The following is a 26973-nucleotide window of genomic DNA, read 5'->3' on the forward strand; positions in this document are numbered from 1 at the left end:
TAGTAAAGGGGAAGGACTCACATGAACAAGTATAAAGGACACATGGACAATAACTAAGGTGGGGGGGCGGAAATGGGAGGGAGGTGGGGAGCACTGGGGGGGCAGGGCTGGGAATACAAGACAGAAAACTGTACTTGAACAAGAATTAAATAAAAAAATTAAAAAAATATATATATATAGTAATAAGGTAGAAAGTACAAGAGGGAAAAATGCCATTCACAATAGCAAGAAATACCATAAATATGAAAATTTATGTGGCAAAAGGTATAGTATTTTCCTTAAGACCTGAATAAGAAACAATCCTCACTTGTGTCAAAATGCCACCTTCTAAAGTAATCTCATACAGTTTTTTTCTTTGATAAAAATAATGTTAGCCCTGGCTGGCATAGCTCAGTGGATTGAGCGTGGGCCTGTGAACCAGACAATCGAGGTTCGATTCCCAGTCAGGGCACATGCCTGGGTTGCAGGCTGGTTCCTTGCAGGCTAACTACCAGCAGGGGACGCACAAAAGGCAACCATACACTGATGTTTCTCTCCTTCCCCTCTAAATAAATAAACAAATAAAATCTTTTAAAAAAATGTTAAACTTCTAGAAAATACAAAAATAGAAATAACTGAAAAATAAAAGCAAAAAAAGATGATAAAATGCAATGAAAAGTTAAGAGTAATAAAAAACAGGAGAGTACTGAGCTACAGATAGGAGTGGAAAAATATCACAGAAACAGAAAACCAAACCCAGGCTTACATGGAAATTCAGTTTATGACAACTGAGGCATTTTGAACCTACGAATAAAAGACAGTTTGTAGTAAACAGCTTTGGGAAACTCTCTAGTCATTTGAAAAGAATAGACCTAGAGCTCTCCTTCACTCCCTGGAAAAAAATTGTTGCTGATAGTACAAGCAAAGTTCAAAGACAGCAGACAAACAAGCAAACTTAAAACATATGAAAAGTAACTATTCTCAAAGTGCATATGGCACCTAAAACTCGGTAACATAAAAGACAACCTATACAAAGCATATGTACAGGCAATTGCCAACATAAAAATGGTCAAATACTAAAATCATATCATCAAATACTTACTGAACTTTTATGTTACTCTTCTGTGAGGAAAGATTTTACACATTAGTCAATCTTTCTGTATGAAATGAACTCTGACATACAGCCAGCAGCTTTTACAAAGCAAGGCAGTGAGAAATTCCAACTTTCTAAACAGTCTTAATTTATGGTTCCAGCAATTAATCATTATGTGCTAAATAGTAACATCATTTTTTTTCTTTTTTATGGCTTATTGAGAAGTCAGAATTGTAGGCTTTAAAAAATACTCTAATCAATTCATTATATAAACTGAAATCAAAAGTAAGCTATACCCTCAAGTCAATTACATGAACCTGTGCTGTCACAAGCCCAGAGGAGTCACTGAGGGCCGAGAAGGGATGAATATTTTTGTTTCCCATTTACCCAGTCCATTCACTTCTGGACTATAACTGTACCTTAAACAATACTCGACTAAATATTCAAGTGACTCCTCCAGGAGAGGCAAGTGCTTGCATAGTTCTGTTTATTATCTTCTATTCGTGTTACTGACATTTTGGAGATTATTCTATGGGGGAAATGCAAATAAAAACTACGATGAGATGCCACCCCCTCCCATCCATTTAGGACAGATGCTACAACAAAACAAAACTTATTGGCAAGGATGTGGAGAAATTGGAACCCTTGAGCACTATTAGTAGGAATTGTAAATTATTAGGTGAAACTTAATAAGAAGACTCAAAAAAAGTATTATTACAATAATTTCTATTAGCCAGGAAAAAAGGATACTAAGCCATACACGAAAGCTTATTATTAAAGTGTATCTCTCTAGTGAAGTATAGACATCATGATCAAAATACTGTATTTGAAATGTAAAAAATCATTTTAACAGCTGAAATTTAGAAACTGTTTAGCATAATTATTAGCCACACAATTATTCTACATATCTAGGTTTATGAAGTAGCAAAAAAACCAAATTAACTATTCACCTAAATGGTCAAAAATTACTCCTCTTCACCCCCATGTCATTTTTTAAAATATTTTATTTCTTTATTTTCAGAGAGAGAGGAAAGGGCGGGGAAGGAAGGGAGAGAAACATCAGTTGGTTGCCTTTCACACACTCCCCAACCATGGACCTGGCCTATAACCCAGGCATGTGCCCCGAGTGGGAATCGAACTAGCAACCTTTCAATTTATAGGCCAACCCTCAATTCACTGAGCCACACCACCCAGGGCCCATGTCATTTTTTGCAGAACTAGAAAGACCCACCCTAAAATTTATACAGAATCTTAAGGGACCCCAAATAGCCAAAACAATGTTGAGAAAGAAGAAAGCTGATTTCAAAACTTACTACAAAGCTGCGTCATCAAAACAGAGTGACAGTGGCACGAGGAGACACAGAGACCAACAAAACAGAGCACCCAGAAGTGACGTTTAGATAATTTTTGACAAGGGTGCTAAGACCATTCAAAGGGAGAAAGGACCATCTTTGCAACAAATGGGTGAAAACTGGATAGCCATAAGCAAAAGAATAAAGTTGGAGCCTTACCTAACACCACATAAAAAAATTAACTCAAAATGGATCAAAGACTTATAAAACTCTTAGAAGAGAATATAAGGCAAAAGCTTCATGACATTAAATTTAGCAATAATTTCTTAAATATGATACCACAGGTATAGGTTAACAAAAGAAAAAGTAAAAAATTGGGCTTCATGAAAATTTAAAAATTTTACGCATCAAGACACGATTAGCACGGTAAAAAGGCAAGCCACAGAATAGGAAAAATATTTGCAAATCATGAATCTGATAAGGAATTACTGTCTAGAAAACACACAGAACTCTTAAACTCAACACCACCAAAAGACAAACAACCGAATTAAAAAATGGACAAAGGACTTGAATACACATTTTCCAGAGCAGACAGACAAATGTCTAATAAGCACCTGAAAAGACACCAACATTAGTAGTCATTAGGGAAATGTAAATAAAAACTACAATGAGACAGATACCCTAGACCTACTCACACCCATCAGGATCACTACTATCACAAACAAACCAAAACAGAAAAATAAAAAGTTTTGTTAAGGATGTGAATAAACTGGAACCCTGAACACTGTTAGAAGGAATGTACCACTGTATGGAAAACAATACAGCCGCCATGCCTCAAAAAATTAAAAATAGAATTACCATACGATCTAGCAATTCCACTTCTGGGTATGTAGCCAAAAGACTGAAAGCAGGGTCTCAAAGAAATGCTTGTAAGCTCATGTTCACAGCAGCATCATTCACAGTAGCTAAAGTGTGGAAGCAACCCAAGTGCCCGACAGATGAATGGATAAGTAAACTGTGGCATACACACACAATGGAACGTTATTCAGCCTTAAAAAGAAACTGACATGTGACAATACGGATGAATCAGTAATAGAAAGACAAATACTGTATATTAAGTACCTAAAGTAGTCAAAATCAGAGACAGAAGACAGAATGATAGTTGACAGGCTTTGGGGGAAAGAGGAGAAGGGGAAGCTACTGTTTCCTGGGTATACAGTTTCAGTTTTACAAAATGAAGAGTTCTGGAGTGGGACAGAGGTGATGGTAGCACATTATGAATGTAATTTATACCACTAAACTGTATACTTAAAAATGGTATAGATGGTCAATTTTATGTAATGTGTGTTTTACCATAGTTAAAAAAAAACCTTGGGAGAAAAAAGCTACTATTGCTCTCATTACAAACAATTGTGATAACATGGATGGACCTTGAGGGTATGATAAGTATAACAGATCTCACTTACATGAGGAATCTAATGAAACTGGAAAAATTCAAGCACACTGATACAAAGAAGAGACTGGAGGTGAAGGGTTGGCGGTTGGGCAAAATGATTGAAGGGATAAAACAGTAGGAACTTCCAGCTATAAAATAAGTAAGTCATGGATGTAATGTACAGCATGGTGACCATAGTTAATAATATTGTACTACATATTTGAAAGTTGCTAAGAGGGCAGACCTCGAAAGTTCTCATCATACGAAAAAACTGTAACTACGTAGAGTGACAGATGTTAACTAGGCTTACTATGATCCTTTCACAGTATATACAAATACTGATCACTGTTGTACATCCGAAACTAATATAATGTCATATGCCATTTCTACTTCAATTTTAAAAAAGGAAAAGAGTATTTACTGATCTAGAAAATGTCCTTTATGTAATGTTGGTGGGGGACAGCATATAGTACATGTAGTATATGCTAACTCTGTAAAATGTTTACATATATGTATAGAAGGAAATGAGTGGAAATATACAAAAAGGCAGTAACAGTTCTCTCTGGTGATAAAATAATGGATTATCTTTATTTTAGTCTTTACACACTTCTGAATGTTCTATTTTTTGCAGTGAACCCAGGCCCAACACCAAGCATTAATACTTCTTTTAAAGATCCCATTGCTAAGCAAAAAAAATGAAACAAAACTTTGAGGATATCAAAATAATAAAATTGTTTCAAGTTTTATACACTACTTTTGTTTTCAAAGCAAATTACTCAATATGTTTTCAAACAAGCTTCTGAAAAACAAGTCTTAAAAAAATAAGCATCAGGCAAAGACCAGAATTATTAAGCCTATATCAATCAGCTAGAAAACAGTTGACATATAAAGTATCATTATGTTGAATATTAACATATATCCCCCCAAAATCAATGAATACTTTCCTAATCAAATTCTCATAAGTCAATATTAAAGTTCAATTATTTCACCATAACTTAACAGAAAATTACTTTAACATTGTTAATGTGCCTTCCAATTTTGAATGTGCACATCTGAAATACATCAACTTGTCTTTAACTAACAACCTCCAATGCAATTAAATGTAACTATATTTGAGACATCCTACTGCCCTAACAACATACAAAGATTTCTTTTGAAGAAGGGAAATAAAGAAAGAAATACAGAAATGCTTTTAAGTTCTACATTTATGAACTGCACAAGAAAAGTGTTCAAAAATTATCTTGAGGATTTTGACACATACCAGGCTCCAATTTGATAATTTTTACTGCAGCCAACTCTCCCGTATGTATATTTCTGGCCTAAAATGAAAATGAAAATAAAATGCTTTAAAAGTTTGTTAACTATATAAAAGTTACTTGGTATTATGTTAATTTGTTGCTTATCAACCATGCTTTTAAAAATGCTAAAAAACAAAATATCAATAAAGTGAGTATATTCATTTTTCTATTAAAGAAAAATATATAATAGATACATATACAAAATATTACCTTAAGTTCCACCACTTAAAACCAGTTCTGTTTAAAATGTTGATGTACTTCTTCCAAGTCTTTTTTCATACCTAAGTTAATATTTTTCTAAATTAAAACACATTCATGGGGAAACTAGACTTCAGATACCAATCATGCAAGAGAATATACTGATGTCCAATTACAATGCTGTACAGCTGAAACTTACATATTGTTATTATTAACCAACGTGAGACAGCACAGGGATCTCGGCTCAGGATCCCAACACCATCACACCAAAAAATCCCACAGAGCTGGCATTACCCATGAGCCCTCACTGAAATCCAAAGGCTGCCTGATGTCCAGAAAAAAACACAGACAGGCCCACAAGAATGAAACCACCCCTCCACTGCCTAAGAAAAGTGTCTTATCTCCCTTCTAATCGCTTGCTTCTTGCATCCTGACAGAAAAATTTCCAAGCCCGCTTTTTTTCAAAAAGCCTGCCTTTTTACACAAGTCTGCTTTGCCCACAGCTTATAAAAATAGCTAAGCAGAGCCAGCCTTTGAGCAAACTCAGAGAACCTTCCTTTCCTCTGTGCTATATCTCTTGTGCTTAAGCATAAACCTAATAATATCTGTCTGGAAACTTCTCTGGGATTTTCTCTTGATTTCTACCTTAGGGAAGTCAATAACAAATGTTACTTCAATAAATTAACTTTAAAAAAATCATAGACAAAATACCCATGGTTGTCATATATTTGATAAATATAGTCACAGGTTATTGAAGAAAAATTTTTTTTAAGATTTTATTTATTTATCTTTAGAGGGGAAGGGAAGGAGAGAAGGAGAGACACATCAATGTATGGTTGCCTCTCATGTGTCCCCCCACTGGGAACTGGCCTGCAACCCAGGCATGTGCCCTGACTGGGAATTGAACCTGGATCCTTTGGTTCACAAGCCTGTGCTCAATTCACTGAGCTACACCAGCCAGGGCTGAAGAAAAATTTTTAATAGATCATCTGTATCTTTTGACCCAGAGGAAAAAAGTTTAAAATGTTAACATTTGGTATATGTGTTTCTCTTTGTGGCCCATCTATGCGTGCATGAGTGCATGTGTTCATGAGAGTGTGTATGTGTTGTAGAAGATGTCAACAGTCTCCTACAACAGGGGCCTCCAATCCGTCGTTACTAACCAGGCCACGGAGCAGGAGGTGAGCCTGAATGCAATGCACTTGAATCATCCTGAAACCATTCCTTCCCCTGCCCCCAGTCCATGTAAAATTGTTTTTCACAAAACCTGCCCCTGGTGCCAAAAAGTTTGGGGACCACTGTTCTACAACATGCTTTGCAATGATGCCTAATTTTTCACTGATAGAACATGTAATTTACTTATTTAATCTCTTATTGTGGATGGTTAGGAATTTAATATTATTTTTTAAGTACAGAGATAAATGTATGTTAAATTTATACCTATCCACAGCTTTATTTAAATTCCTTAATGAAAAACTATTTACCACTTAAAATATAATAGAGACTTACTATAGTTAGTATTGTAATAATTATCACTGTAAATATTTTAGCACATATTAGTTTATCAGTAAGGCAACCTACAAGAATGGTCAGGTCAAAAAGGTATGTGGATTTAAAATGGATTTATTACCATGTTGCTCTAAAATAAATTATGTAAATTTGTATTTTCACCAACCTTGGGGATTAAATCTATTATCTGTCGAGTTCTATTGTACATACAAACGTTTATTGTTTTTAAAATTACATATTTTCTCCGTGCTATACACAATTTTAAATGGCTATATAATAGTCCATAAATCATTCTCCTTTACTGCTAGATATTAAAGATGTTATACTCGGTCTTTTCATTTTTTAAGATTATTTCTTTCTAAATAGATTCTAAAGTATGAAATTACTAGGTCAAAGGGTACGAATCCGAACATATAAGACCATTAACACACACTGCCTAAACACCTTAACAGGGCTGCACCAGTACTCTCCATTGCTCATATGGGTGCTCATCTTCATTGCGCTCATGGCACCCCACAGGTGGAAATCCATTTTAATTTACAACATCTTTCACTTATTAGATTTGAATGTGAACTCTCATAGTTGGCATAAAAAATAAGAAGTGCATGATAAAACAGGGAAGTATGATTACTAATTTGCTGGATTAAATAAATAGGTCATTTTACTGAGGAATAAGTCATTTCCAGAGGAAATAGTTGAAGAAATAGAAAGAAGAATAACAAAGAATATGGGGAAGACAGCCTTACAAGGCATACTTTTAGAAATGACATACCAGAGGTTGAGAGAAAAACTGAATCAGGGAGAGAACCATAGAGGTGCAGACACAAATAGGAAGAAGGAAAAAAAGGACTGTTCTATAGCAGAAGTCTCAAAGAATTTGTGATGTGACATTCACATTTTCCTCATCTGTTATGGTAAATAGGGTACGGAGGACTCTCATGAAGAGAGAACAGACATTTCACCCAGAGTTACCACTCCCCCAATCACTAACACAAATAGAGACTGGGCTCTCCGCCAAAACCTCACACCATTGTTACTGTCTCTTCCTTCTTGCCTTTGGACAAAAAAAATGTTAGCTTTGGTCTAAAATCTCTCAGCACTTTCATCTCTTTTGGGTTATAAAAGTTATGTACATACAGACTTAGGCAGTCCACTGTGACACTTCACATGTCAGTGAGATTCAGGTACAGAAAACATGACCAGAAGTTACAGAATAAGTAATAACATTGACCTTCTGGAAATTTTGTTCAGTGGGCAACAGGATGTGAACTCTGTGACAACGATGTCAATTATATTTGTAAACCTTTATAGTTTGGGGGAAGTTTCACATTCAGTGCTTATTTATATTGATTTAAAAGCATAAAGATTTAGCTTAGTAAGGTTAAGTGATTTACCCAAGACCATCTGCTGACAAGGACAAGAGTCCCACTCAGAACCCAAGAACTATATTCTGATGTCAAGGTTTCACTGATCCTTTCAATATATTAGAATTCTCTTTTCCTTTTTTAAATGCAATAGGCTCATGTGGACATGAGCCAGTTAAGGACTTATTCAAGTTACCACATACAATCAGCCTGCAAATTGTTATTCCATCTCCTAAACATCTCTGGAATTCATCTCCTGTACTCTTCCATTGCTAGTTTTAGTAAAGTTTTTTAAAATAAATCCAACAGATACTAGAGAAAAGTATTAACTGAATAATATTTAACAGATTGTAGGGGTGACTTCTGTTGAATAATTTACCAAGTACTATACTAATTATCTTTTACATTATACTAAGTTATTTTCTATGATGATTGTCAATGTAATAGAATGTGAACTCTTATACATTTAAAGTCTTCAAGAAATAATTTCAGAGTTGATCATATTTACTTCAATCCCTAAATATCAGCACATTTCCTGGTTTTCCCTCTTTCCCATCCCCCAAAAGTGACAGTTTTAAAATTTTTCATTAGAATTCTAAAAAAAAAACCCCAAAACACAGAGAAGCATCTATGAACATAGAGTGGAAATTTCCATATTGGGAAGAAAGGTTTAAGTGCAAAAGACATGATGGTACAAGAAAGCAACATCTGTGTACGCTCACAAATAGAGCCATTTGAACCATTCAAGGTTCTAACATTCAGGGAAGGAATGCAATGATTAACTCATGAGACAGTGACAGTTGCTGACACATTTCCAACAACAAAATATCTTCAGCTTATTCTTTACTTCTGTTTTCCAAGCAAAAGAGGCATTAAAGCAATACACTCTTCCAGTCACTGGAAACCAAAAGAAAATATGAGTCTATGCTTTGCAATTACAGATTATCGAACAAGTGCCAACAACATGAAAAAATCTTACAGGCTTCTCTGAGAGTTTGGAATAATTAATTCCAGTTTCAGTCAGATTAATCAGAAGCAAATGACTTGATCTCTAGTTTGAAAGAAACTGTCCTCATTCTGGTATATTAACCTTCCCCTGCCCCGCTTCCCGCCCCCTTAGCCCAGTTAATCTGGACTGTCCTTCAGATTTCAATTTGGCGTCACCTCCTCCAGGAAGCCTTGCCTAATATCTCAAGGCTAGAATTGTGTTCTCTTCTCAGCTCTGGGTGTGATTCTTTGAAGGTTTGTGAGGTACAGCACTATAAATTTCTTGAGTGGACAATTACGACTATAGGAAGGTTATAACTTTTTGCTTACAAAATAATAAAATATTAAAATCCTCTACAACTCAAAGGTGTTATGAAACTGATAATATACTGTTCTAAATGATCTACTAGTTTTATGTTGGTTGATCGTATTCAATTTTTATTGCTAAGAACTAAATAAAATATTTTGCACCTGGCTGGTGTAGCTCAGTGGATTGAGCACAGGCCTGCGAACCAGAGGATCGATTCCCAGTCAGGGCACATGCCTGGGTTGCAGGCCAGTTCCCAGCAGGGGACCCATGAGGGGCAACCATACACTGATATTTCTCTCCTTCCCTTCCCCTCTAAAGATAAATAAAATCTTTCTTAAAAGAACTAAACAAAATATTTTGGAAAAAAATTACTACAAAACATTGTTTTTAAAAATTCAAATAGTATAGGTAAAAGATGACAGAACCCCTCCTCCTAACGTCATCCCTCTGAGGTAACTCCTGTGAGTAGTTCAGAGGAGATCCTTCCACACTTAATTAGACCGATTCCCAAGAACACATTTACTGACAGTTTGACAGCTCCTTACAAAGTTCAATAGTCTTACCACACGATCCACCAATTCCCTACTTCTAAACATTTATCCAACTGAGTTAAAAACCTACATCCACCACACAAAAACCGGTACAAGAATGTTTATAGAAGGCTTTATTCATTATTGCCAAAACTGGAGCAATCAACATGTCTTTCAACAGGTAAATAAATAAACTGTACATTCACACAGTAAAATATTATTCAGTGACAAAAAAAATGAGCCATTAAGCCATGAAAAGATCTGGAGGAACCCCAAATGCATATTGTGAAGTAAAAGAAGCCAGTGTAAAAAGACTGCATACTATGAGTCTAGCTATATGACATTCTGGAAAAGGCAAAACTATAGAAAAAGAGTATAAGAACAATGGTTGCCAGGGGTTTAGACTGAGAGTGATGAATAGGTGAAGCGCAGGGAACTTTTAGGGTGGTGAAACTATTCTACATGAAACTGTAATGGTGGATGCATGCCATTATGTATCTGTCAAAACTCAGAACTGTACAACACGAAGAGCAAACCATGGACTGTAATAATAATATACCAATATCCATTCAATAACTGTAATAATGTATCATTTATCAAAGATGTTAATACAAGGGGAAACTGTGAGGGCAGGGAGGGGGTGGGTAAATACAACTCTGTATACTTCTGAATTATTCTTCAAATCTATTATTATACTAAAATTCATTCTAGCAATTATTTTTAAAAGAACATAGACAATTCCCTGGCTGGTGTGGCCCAGCAGATTGAAAGCCAGCCTGGGAATCAGAGAGCTGCAGGTTGGATTCCCAGTCAGGGCACATGCCTGGGTTGCAGGCCAGGTCCCCAGTAGGGGACATGTGAGAAGCAACCACACATTAATGTTTCTCTCCCTCTTACCTCCCTTCCTCTCTGTAAAAATAAATTTTAAAAATCTTAAAATAAAGAACACAGAAAATTATTTTAAGTATATACCCTCAGGCATATTTCAGTCAATTTTTATTATTAGAATCAGCAGATACACTGTTTCAATTTAACAGAACCAAAATGACAAGGACCAAAGACACGTTTTTCTTAGTGATTCTGAGAGGTTCAGAAAGAAGCAGATCATTGGATCACTGGAGGATGTGAACAACAATCACAGAACCGCACAAAATAAAGATGGTAGTTTAAAATTCAGCTACACCATGCAGAGGTCTTCAAAATACATGTAGTTAAGTAAAAAGTAAATACCGTAAGCACTAACTCCCACTGATGGAAGAAACACAGAAATGTCAGTCTCCATTTTGATACATATTTCTGTTCTCTCCAAATGAAGAACTGATGGGCAAATGGTCTGACTCTGTAATTTTCCAGCTGGATTTTTAAAACAGAAAGCAGTACCAGGCTCTTTTATAATGAAAGGCAAAGAGGCTTTCAGAAAAAAAGATCTTCTAAACAGAGACTTTACAGATTCAATGTAGTAAATAGATCTTTCAGATATTTAACTATGTAATTTCACACTAAAATCCAAAGCAGTCATATGTAATACTGATTTTTGAAACCCAACATTTCCCTGCAACAAGTTAAATGTGATACTTTCAAGTGTTTTTGTTTTTAACTTTAACACATAAGAATTTGAAGATTCTGGATTATATTTACAGAAAGAATTAATAGAAGTACTATAGCCCTTCTACAAAAAAGATCTAAATATTTTTTTGATTCCTATTCATTTTAGTAGGTTACTGGTATATACTAATATTGGCCTGAGAGTATACCAAACCCTCCGAAATCTAATAAAATATTTTACTACAGTAAATTTCTTATTAGTCAGGAATTGGAATTACTGAGTGGAAAAAAGATAAACTAATGGGATCAATGTCACCATAAAATCCATAAAACAGCCCTTCCAGTTAATTAAGTTCCTCCTCTCATTGCCAATGCAGTTCTCTTTAATTTCTTGACTAATATTTATAGGCCAACTTACTACTGGAGAATTATTTTAACTCAAACTCTCCTGCCTTGGATTTTTAAATTCAAAGTAAAAAGCTACCCCTAGATTTTCACTTGCACCAAGAAAAAGAAGATGTTGATCTTTCTAACTAAGCCATCTATATTTCAATATTATCCAGCCATAAACTTTCCTACATGCTGTGAAAAAGTTTAATGTGCCAAATGAAGTTTTATGTCTAACACATTTTAACTAGAAGTTTTCAACAAAGAATAAGATTTGACTTAATGCACAGTATATCACAATAGCCATGACATTAGAAGATAATTTTTAAACCTAGGGTAATAAAATGAAACTGGCAAGTAATGACAGTCATCTAAAAGCTACAGCAACCCAGGTGGTCACCATGAAGATCAATGAGGTCAGCTCTCGTATTCCATTTTACTGTTCCTCACATCAGGCCCCTCTTCTATCCTGTTAACTTCCTCCCAGGGTATTTTCAGGGTCACAAAATTTTGCCATGAAGCCAACTGGGGGCATCAGCTTTAAACATGCCTCCTTCCACCAAAAGTATTCTTTAACAACAAGAGAAAACCCAGATGTCCCAATATTTAACAACCAACCTCTAGTGGCCAGTGACTACTCCTCAGAATTATGTATCCCAGATTAAAGAATATGAACATCAATACAAAAGTAGTGATACAGCACCTGTAAGATCTGAAGGGATGCAAAGTAGCTACATCCCTTCTTTTGTCCACAAAAGAAGTAAAATCATTTAGGTCATAGGCTGTAAAACTTCTACACCTGATTTTTTAATGTAACATTGCTTTTGACTGATTCATTCATTCAACAAATATTACCAAATACTTACTATGTGCCAGGCATTGTTGTTGATTTAATGAAATAAAATAGTTCTTATCTTCAGGGAGCTTTTATCAGTTGGAAAGACAGAGAAGTGAACAGTAAATACAACACAGCGTGAGAAATGCTCCCAAGGTGATAAACGACCACCTAGTAGCATTCTGAGCCCAGTAAGAGTTGACTGGAGAAAGCTTCCAGGAAGCAGTAAATCTAAACTGAGACTCAGTAAGACTTCCTAGGAGCGAGGTGTAAGGGATTTTGGCAGAATTCCAGGCAAAGGTATAAAGAAAGAAGAAAACATGAGCATTTCAAAGAAGTAAAATTGTCTTGTATTAGAAAATATAAGAGTATAAAGAGGGCATAGTGAGAGTTAAGATTCCTCTGAAGCTCAGCAGAGACTGCACAGACTACCACCTACCGTCCTCCTGTGGCTACTACCTACTAACTTCTTGGTTCACCCTCCCTGGTTCCTGTAAGACTTTATAGCCCCTGGCTCCAGTCTCCCTCTCTACCCCATTCTTGCCACGATTCTTAGAAACCTTAACATCCAGAGCTGCTGACTTCTGATTTTTTTACCTCCTTTCCGAATGTTGGTTTCAAACACTGTACTTTCTGATCATAACCCCAGGGACGTCAATCTCATTTTCACCAGGGGTCACAACAGCCTCGCAGTTGCCTTGAAAGAGCCAAACGTAATTTCAACTCCTTAACAGTTAAGGAGTAGTTACATTAATATAGTCATAAAATTATTTTGGCCTTTTGAAGGCAACCGCGAGGCTGATGTGGTCCCTGGTGAAAATGAGTTTGACACCCCTGTTCTACCCTTTCAGTTACTCACTCTAGTCCTCCCATTCTGGTGATTCCTCAACTTCATCAACCCAATGCATTCCCCACCTTCTCCCTGAACTTGTAAGGGTTCCATGGGCCATTACTCTATTTATAATTACTCTCTTGGAAACATCCTTAATTCCCTTACCCTTCATTCTCTACATATATTAGCCTGACAAAATTCTAATCTTATTAAACCCAATTACCCACTAATTTCATATTGGTATTGAATACCTAAATGTTAATAGAAAAACATTACAAAATTAGCTTAACTGGTCTTAATTTCCAATCATAACACAAATATCAAACTATAGCTTCTCCACTAGGTTTGATTTTTCCACTCTTCACTCTTCGTAAAAACTATTTTACTCCCCTGCCTTCAAATCTTCAATAATGCCCCAGCCTCTCTGTTACTCCCTCCTCTCTTACCTACCTTGTCTGATGATGGAATTTCATCTTTTCTTTCTCTAACACTCTCCTTTAACAACCATCTCCAGGACAATCTCTTCACTGAGCTCCAGATTCCTAAATCTATGGAAACCTGACAGGCATCTCGACTCTAACATGTCTAACAGAACACTCAGTGACACCTGGTCCACAGACCCATTCATCCCCATGCCGTCCCAATCTAAATAAAGGTTATGGTATCCACTCTGTTGATTATGTCCAAAACTCAAGGGCATTCTTCATGTCTTTCCTTCACAATCTTTACATCTGATATATGATCAGCAAATCCTGATGGCTTAAAAATACAAACAAAACCTATTCACTTCCGTTTACCTCCTCTGCTATACTCTGGTCCAAATTTGTCTCCATTAGAAATTGGTTAAGTACTTAATGTGAAACACAAAGAAATAGCAAGTCAAGGATAACTCCTAGTTTCTGGAATGCATGACTGAGAAGGCAGTGTGGACCCATTCATTCATGAAGATGACAGTCACAAGAAGATGGATACATTTAATGGGGGGGGGGCAGTGAAGGGCTCAGGACAATGGGCTCAGGTTTGGACATGTTTAAATTTTATATTCCTATGGAAAACTAACTGGTGCTATCCCATTAGCCACTTAATACACAGCTCCTGAAGCTAAAGAGCTACCCTGGACTGAATAAAAATTTGGGCATCATTAACATTACTGAATCTAGGCAGATAGATGAGTTTACTTAGGAAGGGTATGTAGAATTATGAGAAAAGAATCAAGAGCAAAATCCTAAAAATCAGCCACATTTAGAAGACAGTGAAAATAGAGAAAACTAAAACTACTCAAGAGATACTATTCTATTAGACTTTTAGTTTGGAGAAACTTTTAGAAATCATCTAATTCAATCTCCTTTCTAAAAGAACAATTCTCTTCTATTTAGTCTATGGAGGTCATTTGGTCAACCTAACATTCATTTTCTGGATAACTTTAGTTGTAGAAAGGCCATTTTATAAGCAAAATCTACTTTCCTATAATTTCTCCTCATTAGTCTCAGCTTTGGTGTGTGAGACAATATTGATTCAGTCCATTCCGCCCACTATGACAAATGAGTCCCTATAGCAGCCTGGGGCCTAGGTTCTAATTATAACAATGCTCAGATCAAAAATATAAAAGCCCCCTTCTACCTGTGAATGAATCACGCTAACTTCTTCAACATGACACATATATATTCCAGACCCTTCCCACCATTCTGGTTACTATTTACTTTGACTATGTGCTCACAGTTTGATGTCCAAGACAAATGACAGTATTTAAAATATCAGATTCATGACATTACAGGTGACTTTTCATTTTCATATTCTATAAAACTATGCTATTTTAAAACTTAAATATAAATATTGAAAGTGTTATATTGAAAACATAATGCAATACTTTATCCTCTGACAGGAGCAAAGTAAAGTGCTCCATTTTACTTCTACTGTAAATCCTTTTGGGGGAAGGGAAGTTATAAACACTATACACATTATATATTATATAAATTCTTATGTAAGTTTCAAATAAACCACTTCCAATAAGATTACCAAATTTAGGATACAAAATATAATAAAAGGGGAGCCACTTATAGCATATCCTCTACATGGTAAGTTTAAAATAAAGAAAGTCATTCACCTGGCTGGTGTGGCTAGGTAGACTGAGTGCTAGCCTATGAACCAAAGGGTCACTGGTTCGATTCCCAGTCAGGGCACATGCCTGGGTTGCAGGGAAGGTCCCCAATTGGGGGTGCTTGAGAGGCAACCACACATTGATGTTTCTCTCCCTCTCTTCCTCCCTTTCCCTCTGTCTAAAAATAAGTAAATAAAATCTTTTTAAAAAGCCAAGCCATTCATTGTTCTAACATTTATTCACTGACTACCTCTTATTCATTAGATACTTTTAAGTATGAGAATATTGGGGTGACAGCAAAGATGTATCTGCCCTGTTGCAATGGGACCAATTTTCAACGGGACAGGTATTAGGTAAATACAGAAAAGTTTTAAAAGAAACTGACTTTTTCTAAACATAGCATGTCATTATTTAAATAAGTTAAATGAGCATTTCTCAAGGATAGGGTGTATGTGAGAAGTCCTCTGTGGAGCAAGTTATTTCCAAGCTGTCTTCCACACGCCGTTTTGGAAGTCCGGAGAGGTGCTTCTTCTTCCGTGGCAAGAGGTCCTATTGCAAGTTCCCCCCCACTATTAGACAGCCACGTTCAGAGCCTGAGGCCTGCCCACTAGGGTGACCCCAAATATGGCCACATGATTTGTATCTCAGGACACACTAAAGCCTTAGTCTGTTAGAACACTTGTCTATGAAAAAGAGTTTTTCTAAGACTTTCCTAAAACAAATTAATTTTTATTTGAAAATGAGATCTTTCCAGAAGATCAGTTAAACTAATTATCTGGAATTCTTAATGGTAAAGGAAATGGTTTAAGATTAAAAGAGGTACGACTGCCCGGGCCGGTACAGCTCAGTAGACTGAGCGCCAGACCGCAAACCAAAGGGTTGCAGGCTCAATTCCCAGTCAGGACACAAGCCTGGGTTGCAACATGTCCCCAGTGGGGAGTGTACAAGAGGCAACCACTCACTGATGTTTCTCTCCTTCTCTTCCCACCTCCCTTCCCCTCTGTCTAAATAAAATAAAATCTTTTTTAAAAAGTAGCATGAAAAAAGTAGCATGCATTTCTATTTAAAAAAAAACAACAAACATCTGGTGTAGCTCAGCTGATTGAGTGCTGGCCTGCGAAACAAAGAGTTGCCAGTTCAATTCCCAGTCGGGGCACACGCCTGGGTTGCAGACCAGCTTCACTGGTATGGGGTGTGCAAGAGGCAACCAAACATTGATGTTTCTCACCCTCTTTTTTTTCCTCCTTTCCCTTCCAAAAATAAATTAAAAAATATTTTTAAAAAAGAGGTAGGACTTTCAGCCAAGATGGAGGCATAGATAATACATTTTGCCCTCTCACACAACCAAAAAAAGAACAACAAATTTAAAAACAACAAATAACCAGAACTACCAGAAACTCAAACTGTATGAATGTCCAACCAAGGAGTTGAAGAAGAAACATTCATTCAGACCGGTAGGAGGGGTGGAAACCAACTGCCAAGGTGAGAGGACACGTGACAATGCTGTGGTGACAGGGTGGGCAAAGCAGCTGGTGGACTGGGTTGTCCCACATTTGCATATGGATAAACCAGGAGGAAATGGGAAGCAAGAAAAACCACACAACCCGAGATTCCAGCGCAGGGAAATAAAGCCCCAAAACCTCAGACCGAAAAAACCTGTGGGGGCTGCAGCAGTGGGAGAAACTCTCAGCCTTGCAGGAGTTCACTGGATAGACCCACAGGGTCCTAGAAGGTACACAAATCCACCCACCCAGGAATCAGCACCCGAAGGACTGCATTTACTTAGGGGTAGCAGAGGAAGTGACTGAAAGCCAACCTAGAACTGAGCAAATGGCACTGTTCACTCTCAGACCCCTACCCCATATACAACACCACAATGCAGCACCATGAGTTGCCCCATCCTGGAGAATACCTAAGGCTCTGTCCCTTACCACATAACAAGTGCACCCAAACAAACAAACAAACAAAAAACATGGCCCAAATGAAAGAATAGATCAAAGCTCCAAAAATAGAACTAAGCGAGGAAAAGAGAGCCAATCTATCAGATGCAGAGTTCCAAACACTGGTAATCAGGATGCTCACAGAAATGAGTATGGTGATAAAACAGAGGAAGAAGTGAAGGCTATGCAAAGTAAAATAAAGAAAAATATACAGGGAACCAATGGTAAAGGGTAGGAAATCAGGACTCAAATCAACAATTTGGAGAAGGAAGAAATTAACATTTAACCACAACAGAATGAAGAAACAAGAATTCAAAAAAATGAGGAGAGGCTTAGGAACCTCCAGGACAACTTTAAACGTTCCAACATCCAAATCATAGGTGTGCCAGAAGGAGAAAAGGAAGGGCAAGGAACTGAAAACTTAGTTGAAAACATAATGAAGGAGAACTTCCCCAATCTGGCAAAGGAAATAGACTTCCAGGAAGTCCAGGAAGTTCAGAGTCCCAAAGAAGTTGGACCCAAGGAAGCACACACCAAGCCACATCATACTTACATTACCCAAGATTAAAGATAAGGAGAGAATCTTAAAAGCAGCAAGAGAAAAGGAAAGAGTTACTTACAAAGGAGTGCCCATAAGACTACCAGATGATTTCTCAAAAGAAACCTTACAGGCAAGAAGAGGCTGGAAAAAAGTATTTGAAATCATAAAAGGCAAGGACCTGCATCAGAGATTACTCTTCCCCCATGACTGAGTTGCCCCGCCCTGGTAAACACCTAGGGCTCTGCTTCTCATATGTAACAGGCAGGAACAGTCCAAAATATGGCTCAAGAAGAACTCAAAGCCCCAGAGCCAATAACTCTAAGCAAAAAAGAAATAGCAAACCTCTCAGACGCACAGTTCAAAACACTGGTGATCAGGATGCTCACAGAACTGGTTGATTATACTCACAAATTAGAGGAACATATGAAGGCTAAACTAATTGAAATGAAGGGAAATGCACAAGAAACCAATAGTGATGGAAAGGAAACTGGGACTCAAATCAATGGAGTGGACCACAAGGAAGAACGAAAACATCCCACCAGAAAAGAATGAAGAAACAAGAATTCAAAAAAATGAGGAGAGGCTTAGGAACCTCCAGGACATCTTTAAACATTCCAACATCCAAATTATAGGGGTACCAGAAGGGGGAAAGAAACAGCCATGAGTGGAAAACTTATTTGAACAAATAATAAAGGAGAACTTCCCCAGTCTGGCCAAGGAAATAGACTTCCAGGAAATCCAGGAAGCTCAGAGAGTCCCAAAGAAGTTGGACCCAAGAACAAACACACCAAGGTACATCATCATTACATTAGCCAAGATTAAAATGAAGTTGAGAATTCTAGAAGCAGCAAGAGATAAGGGGATAGTCACTTACAAAGGAGTGCCCATCAGACTGTCAGCAGATTTCTCAAAAGAGACCTTACAGGCAAGAAGGGGCTGGAAAGAAGTATTCCAAGTCATGAAATCCAAAGACCTACAGCCAAGACTGCTCTATCCAGCAAAGCTTTCATTTAGAATGGAAGGTCAGATAAAGTGCTTCTCAGATAAGGTCAAATTCAAGGAGTTCATCATCACCAAGCCCTTATTATATGAAATGTTAAAGGGACTTATCTAAGAAAATGAAGATAAAAAAAAGGAACAGTGAAAGGACAGCAAACTCAGTTACTAACAACCACACCTAAAACAAAAGCAAACCAAGAGGACAGCTAGATCAGGAGTGGAACCATAGAAATGAAGAACACATGGAGGGTTAGCAACAGGGGAGTGGGAGGAGGAGAAGGGGGGAGAAGGTACAGAAAATAGCATAGACAGTAGGTAGAAAATAGATAGGGGGAGGGCAAAAATAGTAGGGGAGATATAGAATCTAAAGAACTTGAAACACGTGGTCATAAACTAGGGGGGGGAATGGTGGGGGAGGGGGTGTGCAGGGTGGAGGGGAATGAAGGGGGGAATAGAACAACTGTAATGGTACAATCAATAAAATATATATTAAAAAAAAGATATGGAAGCAGCCAAGGTATCCATCAGTTAATGACTGGATACAACAATATGAGACATTTACACAATGGAATACTACTCGGCCTTAAAAAAGAAGAAAATGTTCCTGTTTGCGACAGTTTGGATGGACCTGTAGAACATTATTCAGAGTAAAAAAAGCCAGTCAGAGAAAGACACATTCCATGTGATTTCACTCATATATTGTACCTAATGAAGACAACCTGAACTAAGACACAAAACAGAGACAGACTCATAGGTAGAAAACACGATGACAGTTAAGGGCTGGGGTGGAAGAGGAGTTGCTGGAGGGGGAGTGACTGAGCAAAAAGGAAAAAAGACTCATAGACAAGGGCAACTGTGTGGTGATTGCTGGGGGGGAAGGGCTGGTGTAAGGGGACTAATGGTAATGAAAAAAAAAGAAAAATGTATAAACTAAAATAAATAAAAATAAAAGGGAAAAGATGTGGCCAATCACTGTTGGTAGGTGTGACTTTAGGGGGGAATTACTGGTCAAAATTCCCTATAAAAAGCTTAAAAAATTAATTATAAAAATTTATTTAAAGAAATAATTAAGGACATGTGCTATGAATTCGTTCAAGGTTACTAATCACAGCATTACTTGTAACAGGGAAAGACTGGAAACAATTTGCCTGTTCAACAATAATGGATTAAAAATTGTACAACAATTCAAGAATATACACAAATATTAAATATGTATATTTACTGATATGAAAAGTGGTTTGTGATGTCCTGTTAAACAAAAACATACATTATCAAGTATATATACTATAGAATAAAAGTTATATATATAATTGTATATATGCTTATATATGACTTATGTATATGTCTTTAATATGAGTTTCTGTAAGTCTAGAAAGATATATACAACAATGGTTACATTACAGTGACAGAGATAGAGGTAATTTTTCATTTATTCTAACATGAAATTCTTATAAAATGAACACATTATTTAGAAGGCTACCTATGCTGAGGCAAGGAAGAGAGAGGCAAAATAGGAAGGCAGGTCCTAACCATGGATCTATGCTATTGCAGAGAGCATAACAGAAAATTATTCCTGGGGGGAAAAAATGGTAAAGGATCCAAGACTCTCCACCATCTATTACAGTGATGATAGAAACTAAAAAGCTTAAAATGCAAAAGCTGTTCCTAACATATTGAATGTTGTATCTATTAAAATATTAAGTCATGCTCATGTTGCCTCCTCCTGATATTGGTAAGACGAAGGGTTAAAAAAGAAGCTTAAGAAGGTACAGGGTACCTAAAAAAGGGGGTGCATATGTGTGAGAAATAACAGACTAGTTCAAGTTTTTCTCCTTTCGGTATCTTGAATCATCTTCTAACATATCATAGAACTTGCTATCTTTATTGTTTACTGTCTTTCTCTTCCCATATTCTTTTTTATTTTAGTTTTTAAAAAGATTTTAGTTAAAGCCCTGGCTGGTGTAGCTCAGTGGATTGAGCGCGGGCCTGCGAACCACACGATGGCGGTTCGATTCCCAGTCAGGGCACATGCCTGGGTTGGAGGCCAGTTCCCAGCAGGGGACTCACAAGAGGCAACCATACATTGATATTTCTCTCCTCTCCTTCCCCTCTAAAGATAAACAAATAAATAATCTAAAGAAAAATTAAAAAAGGAATTAAAATAAAAAAAGATTTTATTTAATTTTTAGAGAGGGTAAGGGAGGGGAGGGAGGGGGGTGCCTCTCATGTACCCCCCACTAGGGACCTGTCCCACAACCCAGGAATGTACCCTGACTGGAAATCAAACCGGCAACCCTTTGTTTTGCAGCCTGTGCTCAATTCGCTGAGCTACACCAGCCAGGGCTCCTCCCAGATTCTTGATGGCAAGACTCTTTCTCTATTTCGTTCACTGATGTATCCAAGGAACTAGAATAGTATTAAGTACATAAAAGGTCCTCTATAAATACTAGTTAAATGTTAAATACTCCTTTTACCCTGTTACCCTCCCCATCCCACTCCAACCCAGCTCCCCATTCATCAGTGTCTCTCATACTAACCATACTCATAGGAGAATAACTGGGGCTGGAAATCAATGGAGGCTCTATAACAGAAAGTGAGGGAAAGAGGGAGGGAAGGAGAAAGAAAGGGAAGAAAGGCTTAAATTTATAACCTTACCTTGGTTCCTAACAATCCCATCTTAAGTTTCTACCTTTAATCTCCTTTCTAAATTCCCAATGCCTCTCAAATTCTTTGTCTGGTTTCCTTCTATAAACTTAGCAATACTCCTGGTCACTTAGATGATAAAATAAACTTAGGGAATAATAACTGAGCCCTGGCTGGTGTGGCTCAGTTGGTTGGAGTGTCATTCTGTAAACCAAAAGGTCATGATTTGATTCACGGTCAGATCAGGGCACATGCCTAGGTTGCAGGCTTAGTCCCAGTTTGGAAGCATACGAGGGGCGACTGATGGATATTTCTCTCTCTCTTCCTCCCTTCCCCTCTCTAAACATGTTTTCATGTGAGAATTAAAAAGAAGAACTGAAAGCTGTAATCAATTTCAATAGAAAGCAAAACCTAGAAACTGTCAAAGAAACATCTGTGTGTCTCTTTTCCCTACATAGCTAAGATGCTTCAAGGAGAGATCCACATTCCCTCTACTTCTTTATTTACCATTCACACTTCAACTCTTTTTAACCCTTAATGAATCCATGCTGCTTCTTACTTACATGACCATTCTATGGCCCACTCCTTCAAAACATATTTATTGAATACACACTATGTGTTAAGCACTATGTTAAGTTAGCTGATTCAACAGTAAGCACAAGGTCCCTGTTCTTATGCACTTTGAGTAGAGGAGGAAGACTGACAGCAACAACGGTAAGTGACGAATGATGAATATTATGGCAAGAAATCATACAGCAGATAGATACGACCTGTGTAAGGAACAGAAAAGGCCTCCCTGAAAATGCAATGTTTAAAAGGAAAGCCAAAGGGTAGAAGATAAACAGATGAACGAGAAGTGGAAGAGTGTTCAAGGAAAAGGAAATAGTATCTGCAAAAACCTGAAGGACAAAGAGTACAATGCACATAAAGAACTGAAAGAAATTCAGAATGGCTAGCCTTTTGGTATAGGGAGGGCCTTAAAACGCACATTAGTCCAAGATTTTATTCTCTGGATAAGGAGAATAAAGAATGACACAAAACCCAGACAGATTTACGTTTTTTGGAAAATCAACACATTTTCCTTACTGCAGTCATAGTAGAAGACAACAAGAATGGATGTATAGATGATGGAGATGGGCTCTTGAAACTCTTGATTATTTATGAAAAGAACTTCATTACTACCTCTTCGTTTCTTCTCAGACACCTTCAATATACATTACTCTCTTCTGCCTAGTAACACTGCAGTCTTTCCTCAACTCTCCTGGAAACCCTCCTGGGTGACTTCACCTATACTTCATAGGCACCCCCCTCATACCGTGGTGACGACTTCCAGACCTGTAGCCTCAGTCTAATCTCTGAAGGCCAGAGCTGTATTTCCTACCATTTATTAGACATATCCACCTATGCAATGTTCTATGACCAAAACCAAACACAAGATCCAGACCCCACATATTTGGTATTTTCTAATTCTGTTAATGGCACCAATGTAGTCATGCAAGCCAGAAATTCTAAATGCCACTGATGATCTGTTTTTCTGCCATCAATCACAAGGAAATTTTGATCATCTCTTAACACGATTAAAATCCATCCTTTCACTTCATTTCCAGGACCACTGCCTAAATTTGTACCTGAATAAAATTTCATCTGGATTATTCAATAACTGGTCCTTATACTTCCAGCAACTTTGTCTACTCCTCTACATCATGAAAGAGTCCCCCCAAAGTGCTTCCTCAGTTTACAGGAAGAAAATTCTGTAAATTTTGTACAAATTCTTTGACATGACACACAAGGTCCAATATCTGGTCCTTTTCTGCCAGAAAATAGCCTGTGTTCTCCATCTATGAAATCTCTGCCAGGTTTGGTCACTGTGAACTTGGAAAGCAGATGCTTTCTAAGCATCTATAATACATCCCTCAAAATGCATCATGGTTTCTCAAGCTGCCAACTGTTTGCACACTATTCCCACAGCTTGGTATGTCTTCCCATCTTACCCACCTGGAAATCACCCTGCATTCTTTTAACATGCACTTAATGCCCATGCTTCTGTTATTCTTTCCAGGTTTACATCATAGTTCTCTCTTCTCCTATCCCCCAATAAAAGAAGAATTAGATATTTCTTCTACTTTACTACAGCACTTATCAAATTATGACTGTTTACAAGTTTGTTTTCCTGACTAAATTATGTATTCCTTTTTAATAGCACACTTGTGTTTGCATCCCTATAACCTAACATACAATTGGAACTCAATAAATTTTCTTTTTTAAAAAGATTTATTTATTTTTAGAGAGAGGGGAAGGGAGGGGGAAGGAGAGGAGAGAAACATTAGTCTGTGGTTGCCTCTTGCATGCCTCCAAGGCCCACAACCCAGGCAGGTGCCCTGACTGGGAATTGAACCAGCGACCCTTTGATTCACAGGCCAGCAGTCAATCCACTGAGCCACACCAGCAAGAGCTCAATAAATATTTCTTAAATAAGTGAATGCTTACAGAATGTTGTCATTATAGAATAGAATCTTGGAATATACTTCAAAATGCCTAAGCTATCCAAAAATTATGAGTCTGACTTTCGGGAGAGAAGAGCATATGTAAAGGAAGGGCTTACTACAGCAAACCCAGTTCATCAAGCGTCCAGAGGAACACATGTGATAAGACTACACGACAAAATTTCTACACAAATTATAACATTATTTACAATCGCAAGTTTTTAAATTGGAAACAACAAATATGAAACTTAGAATAACGAAATGAGAGTTTGTTCAATGGATCTTTTTAAAATGATATTTTTGAAGAATATTTAATAACCAAGGAAAATGCTGTTCATTCTAAACTAGAAAAAAGAGCTGTATCAGGATACCAATTTATAAAAGCCATTTGTAGAAACATATTGGTATAAAAACATTTAGGAAGAAAGCCTGAAACGAACTATATTAAATCATTAACAGTATTTACCTCTGGGTAATTTTCTACAATTAATCTCACCACAAATATTTATTGAGCATCTACCTGTCTGCTGTTGTAAAGTAATAAGCAAGAGATATCTGTTCCTGTCCTCCTGAAGCTAAACTATTATACTTTTATAATCAATCAAAAAAAGCAAAACGGGTTAGGAAAAAAATAGAAGTGATTGCCCACTCTACATTTGCATTCCATGCAAGATAAAAATGATTCCTAGAACAACTCTGTAATCTAGGATAGGAACACTTTTGATATAAACACTTGGATAAAGACCACCCAAATGTCATGTACTGTGATTGTAAAGTGTGTTATGATACAATAATTGTCTAGATCACTGGGGACAGAAGGTAATACAGACACTAAATCTCCAGACTTCCCGTTAGCAGATTTAAAAATTAACAATAATTATAAATAAAATTCACTCAGTTGATTCTTGATCTATCTTCAATCACATTTCTTTTCTCTTTTGTTTCTTCCCGTCTACCATTTCTTGTTCCTGCCCTCAATGATTTACCCCATCTATATAAAAAAAAGCTTTATATTCCTCTTCCTTCAACCAGGGCATAGCCTGTTTAAGACTGAGCTTTCCCGTCTTGGGGGTTCTCAGGAAAGACGAGAGCCTCAGAGGGGATCTGTTGTGCTAAAGAACATAAAAGTAATTCACAATGAATCTGAAGCTGTAGTCTTTTTAAAGCTGCTGCTTTATAAGCTATCTCAGGTGTAAAAAAAAAAAAGGAGAGAAAAGTAGAGATAATACCTTATTAGAACAGGGACAAATTTACCTTCATTATTCTTCACTGTAATTATGTTACTAGTTTATGTCACTGATTGGAAATACTTCTAAAACTTCCTAAGGTTTTCGGCACATCCGAAACACAGTGATAAACAGCAAGTTACTCTAACTGCTCTGAGCTTATTAAAAACTTCAACACTGTAGCTCAATGATTCATGTTTTCAGCCATATTAAAGAGTAAGTATTAACTGACAAAATTCTGTAGGACTTAGAGTGCTGCAAACGGACGTGCTCTGAAGGAGTTTTCCAGAAATATTTTTTCTCAGAGAACTCAAATAACTGAAATGTGTAATAAAGTACATATGCAGGACATCACATTAGGCATTACAGGAACACAGAATATTAAGTGCTAACTTACTGTTTTTATGTCAAAAGCATATGCCCACAGAACTAGGTGATATAATTACTAATATTTACTTTTTCATTCATCAAATTTTAGGAAGTACTCTGTTTCTAGTCATAATTCCAGGCGCTGTTAGACACCGAATAGTGACCAAACCAATAAAAACTCTTATCCTCATGGAATATGTTAGTAGCTTGAGATGGATAATAAACAAGAAAAAATAAGTAAAACATTATTATAAATGGTGATAAAGAAAAACCAAAAAATAAAGTAGGAAAAAGAGATGCAAAATGTGTAAAATCAAGTGGGGAAGACAGCAATTGCAGCTATCTGAGGAAAAACATTCTGAGGAAAAGGAATAGCAAGAACAAAAGGTCCAAAGGTGAGAATATGCTTATCATGTTTAAGGAAGAGCAAGCAGGCCAGTGTGGCTGGAACAGAATCAAGGAATGGGGAGAGCAGCAGATGAGGTTGGAGAGAAGGGATGCCGGAGCTTCCTGGAGGAGCATTTCAGCAAGGCGTTCATGGACAGGTAGGATGGCAACAGGTTTAAATGAGGGTAGGAGGTGATTCCAGGTCATTAGAACACAGGAAAACAAAAGACAAAGAACCAGAGTTGAAGGTGTTAAGGAATCAGAGGCTTATCTAGTGTATGAATACACATGCAGAGGTGAGGGAGCATGGATGTGGGGGAAGGGGATCATGGGAGAGAGGGTGGTGGTGAAGGTGGTATGTAGAAACTGTGGAAGAGCATCATAGGGTACCAGGGTGAAAGGCAGGTATTAGCTGCCCCTTTATTATAACTTTTATTCCCTGGCAAGAATAAAATCCTGCTCCAGAGAGCTGCTTTAAGTTGTTATATTTTTAAAGAAAAACAGGGAGAGGTCTTGGGATTTTAGTAGGGAAAACACATATACATAGTGAATCATAAGACAAAGATGACTAAAAAGTCAGACTGAGAAGGCAAATAGGAATTTCAATTTTTTAAGGAACATTCCAAAAAATGACTAATTCATGGATAAACAGCTGAGGTAATTATCTCTAATTCTACACAAAGAAAATGAGGA

General features: G+C 37.1%; 1 protein-coding gene across 3 annotated transcripts in view; it reads right to left on the reverse strand.

Annotated features, from left to right (window-relative positions):
* MAP4K5 (mitogen-activated protein kinase kinase kinase kinase 5) overlaps positions 1-26973 on the reverse strand; it is a 105106-nt gene that overhangs the window by 76154 nt on the left and 1979 nt on the right. For all 3 annotated transcript variants that reach the window (XM_037054264.1, XM_037054265.1, XM_037054266.1), the window contains exon 3: positions 5061-5118. In XM_037054264.1, coding sequence (XP_036910159.1) covers positions 5061-5118 — 58 coding nt within the window. The remainder of the gene's footprint in view (positions 1-5060; positions 5119-26973) is intronic.

The sequence above is a fragment of the Sturnira hondurensis genome, unplaced genomic scaffold (assembly GCF_014824575.4).
Source record: "Sturnira hondurensis isolate 20B ecotype Veracruz unplaced genomic scaffold, ASM1482457v3 Scaffold0008196, whole genome shotgun sequence".
NCBI lineage: Eukaryota > Metazoa > Chordata > Mammalia > Chiroptera > Phyllostomidae > Sturnira > Sturnira hondurensis.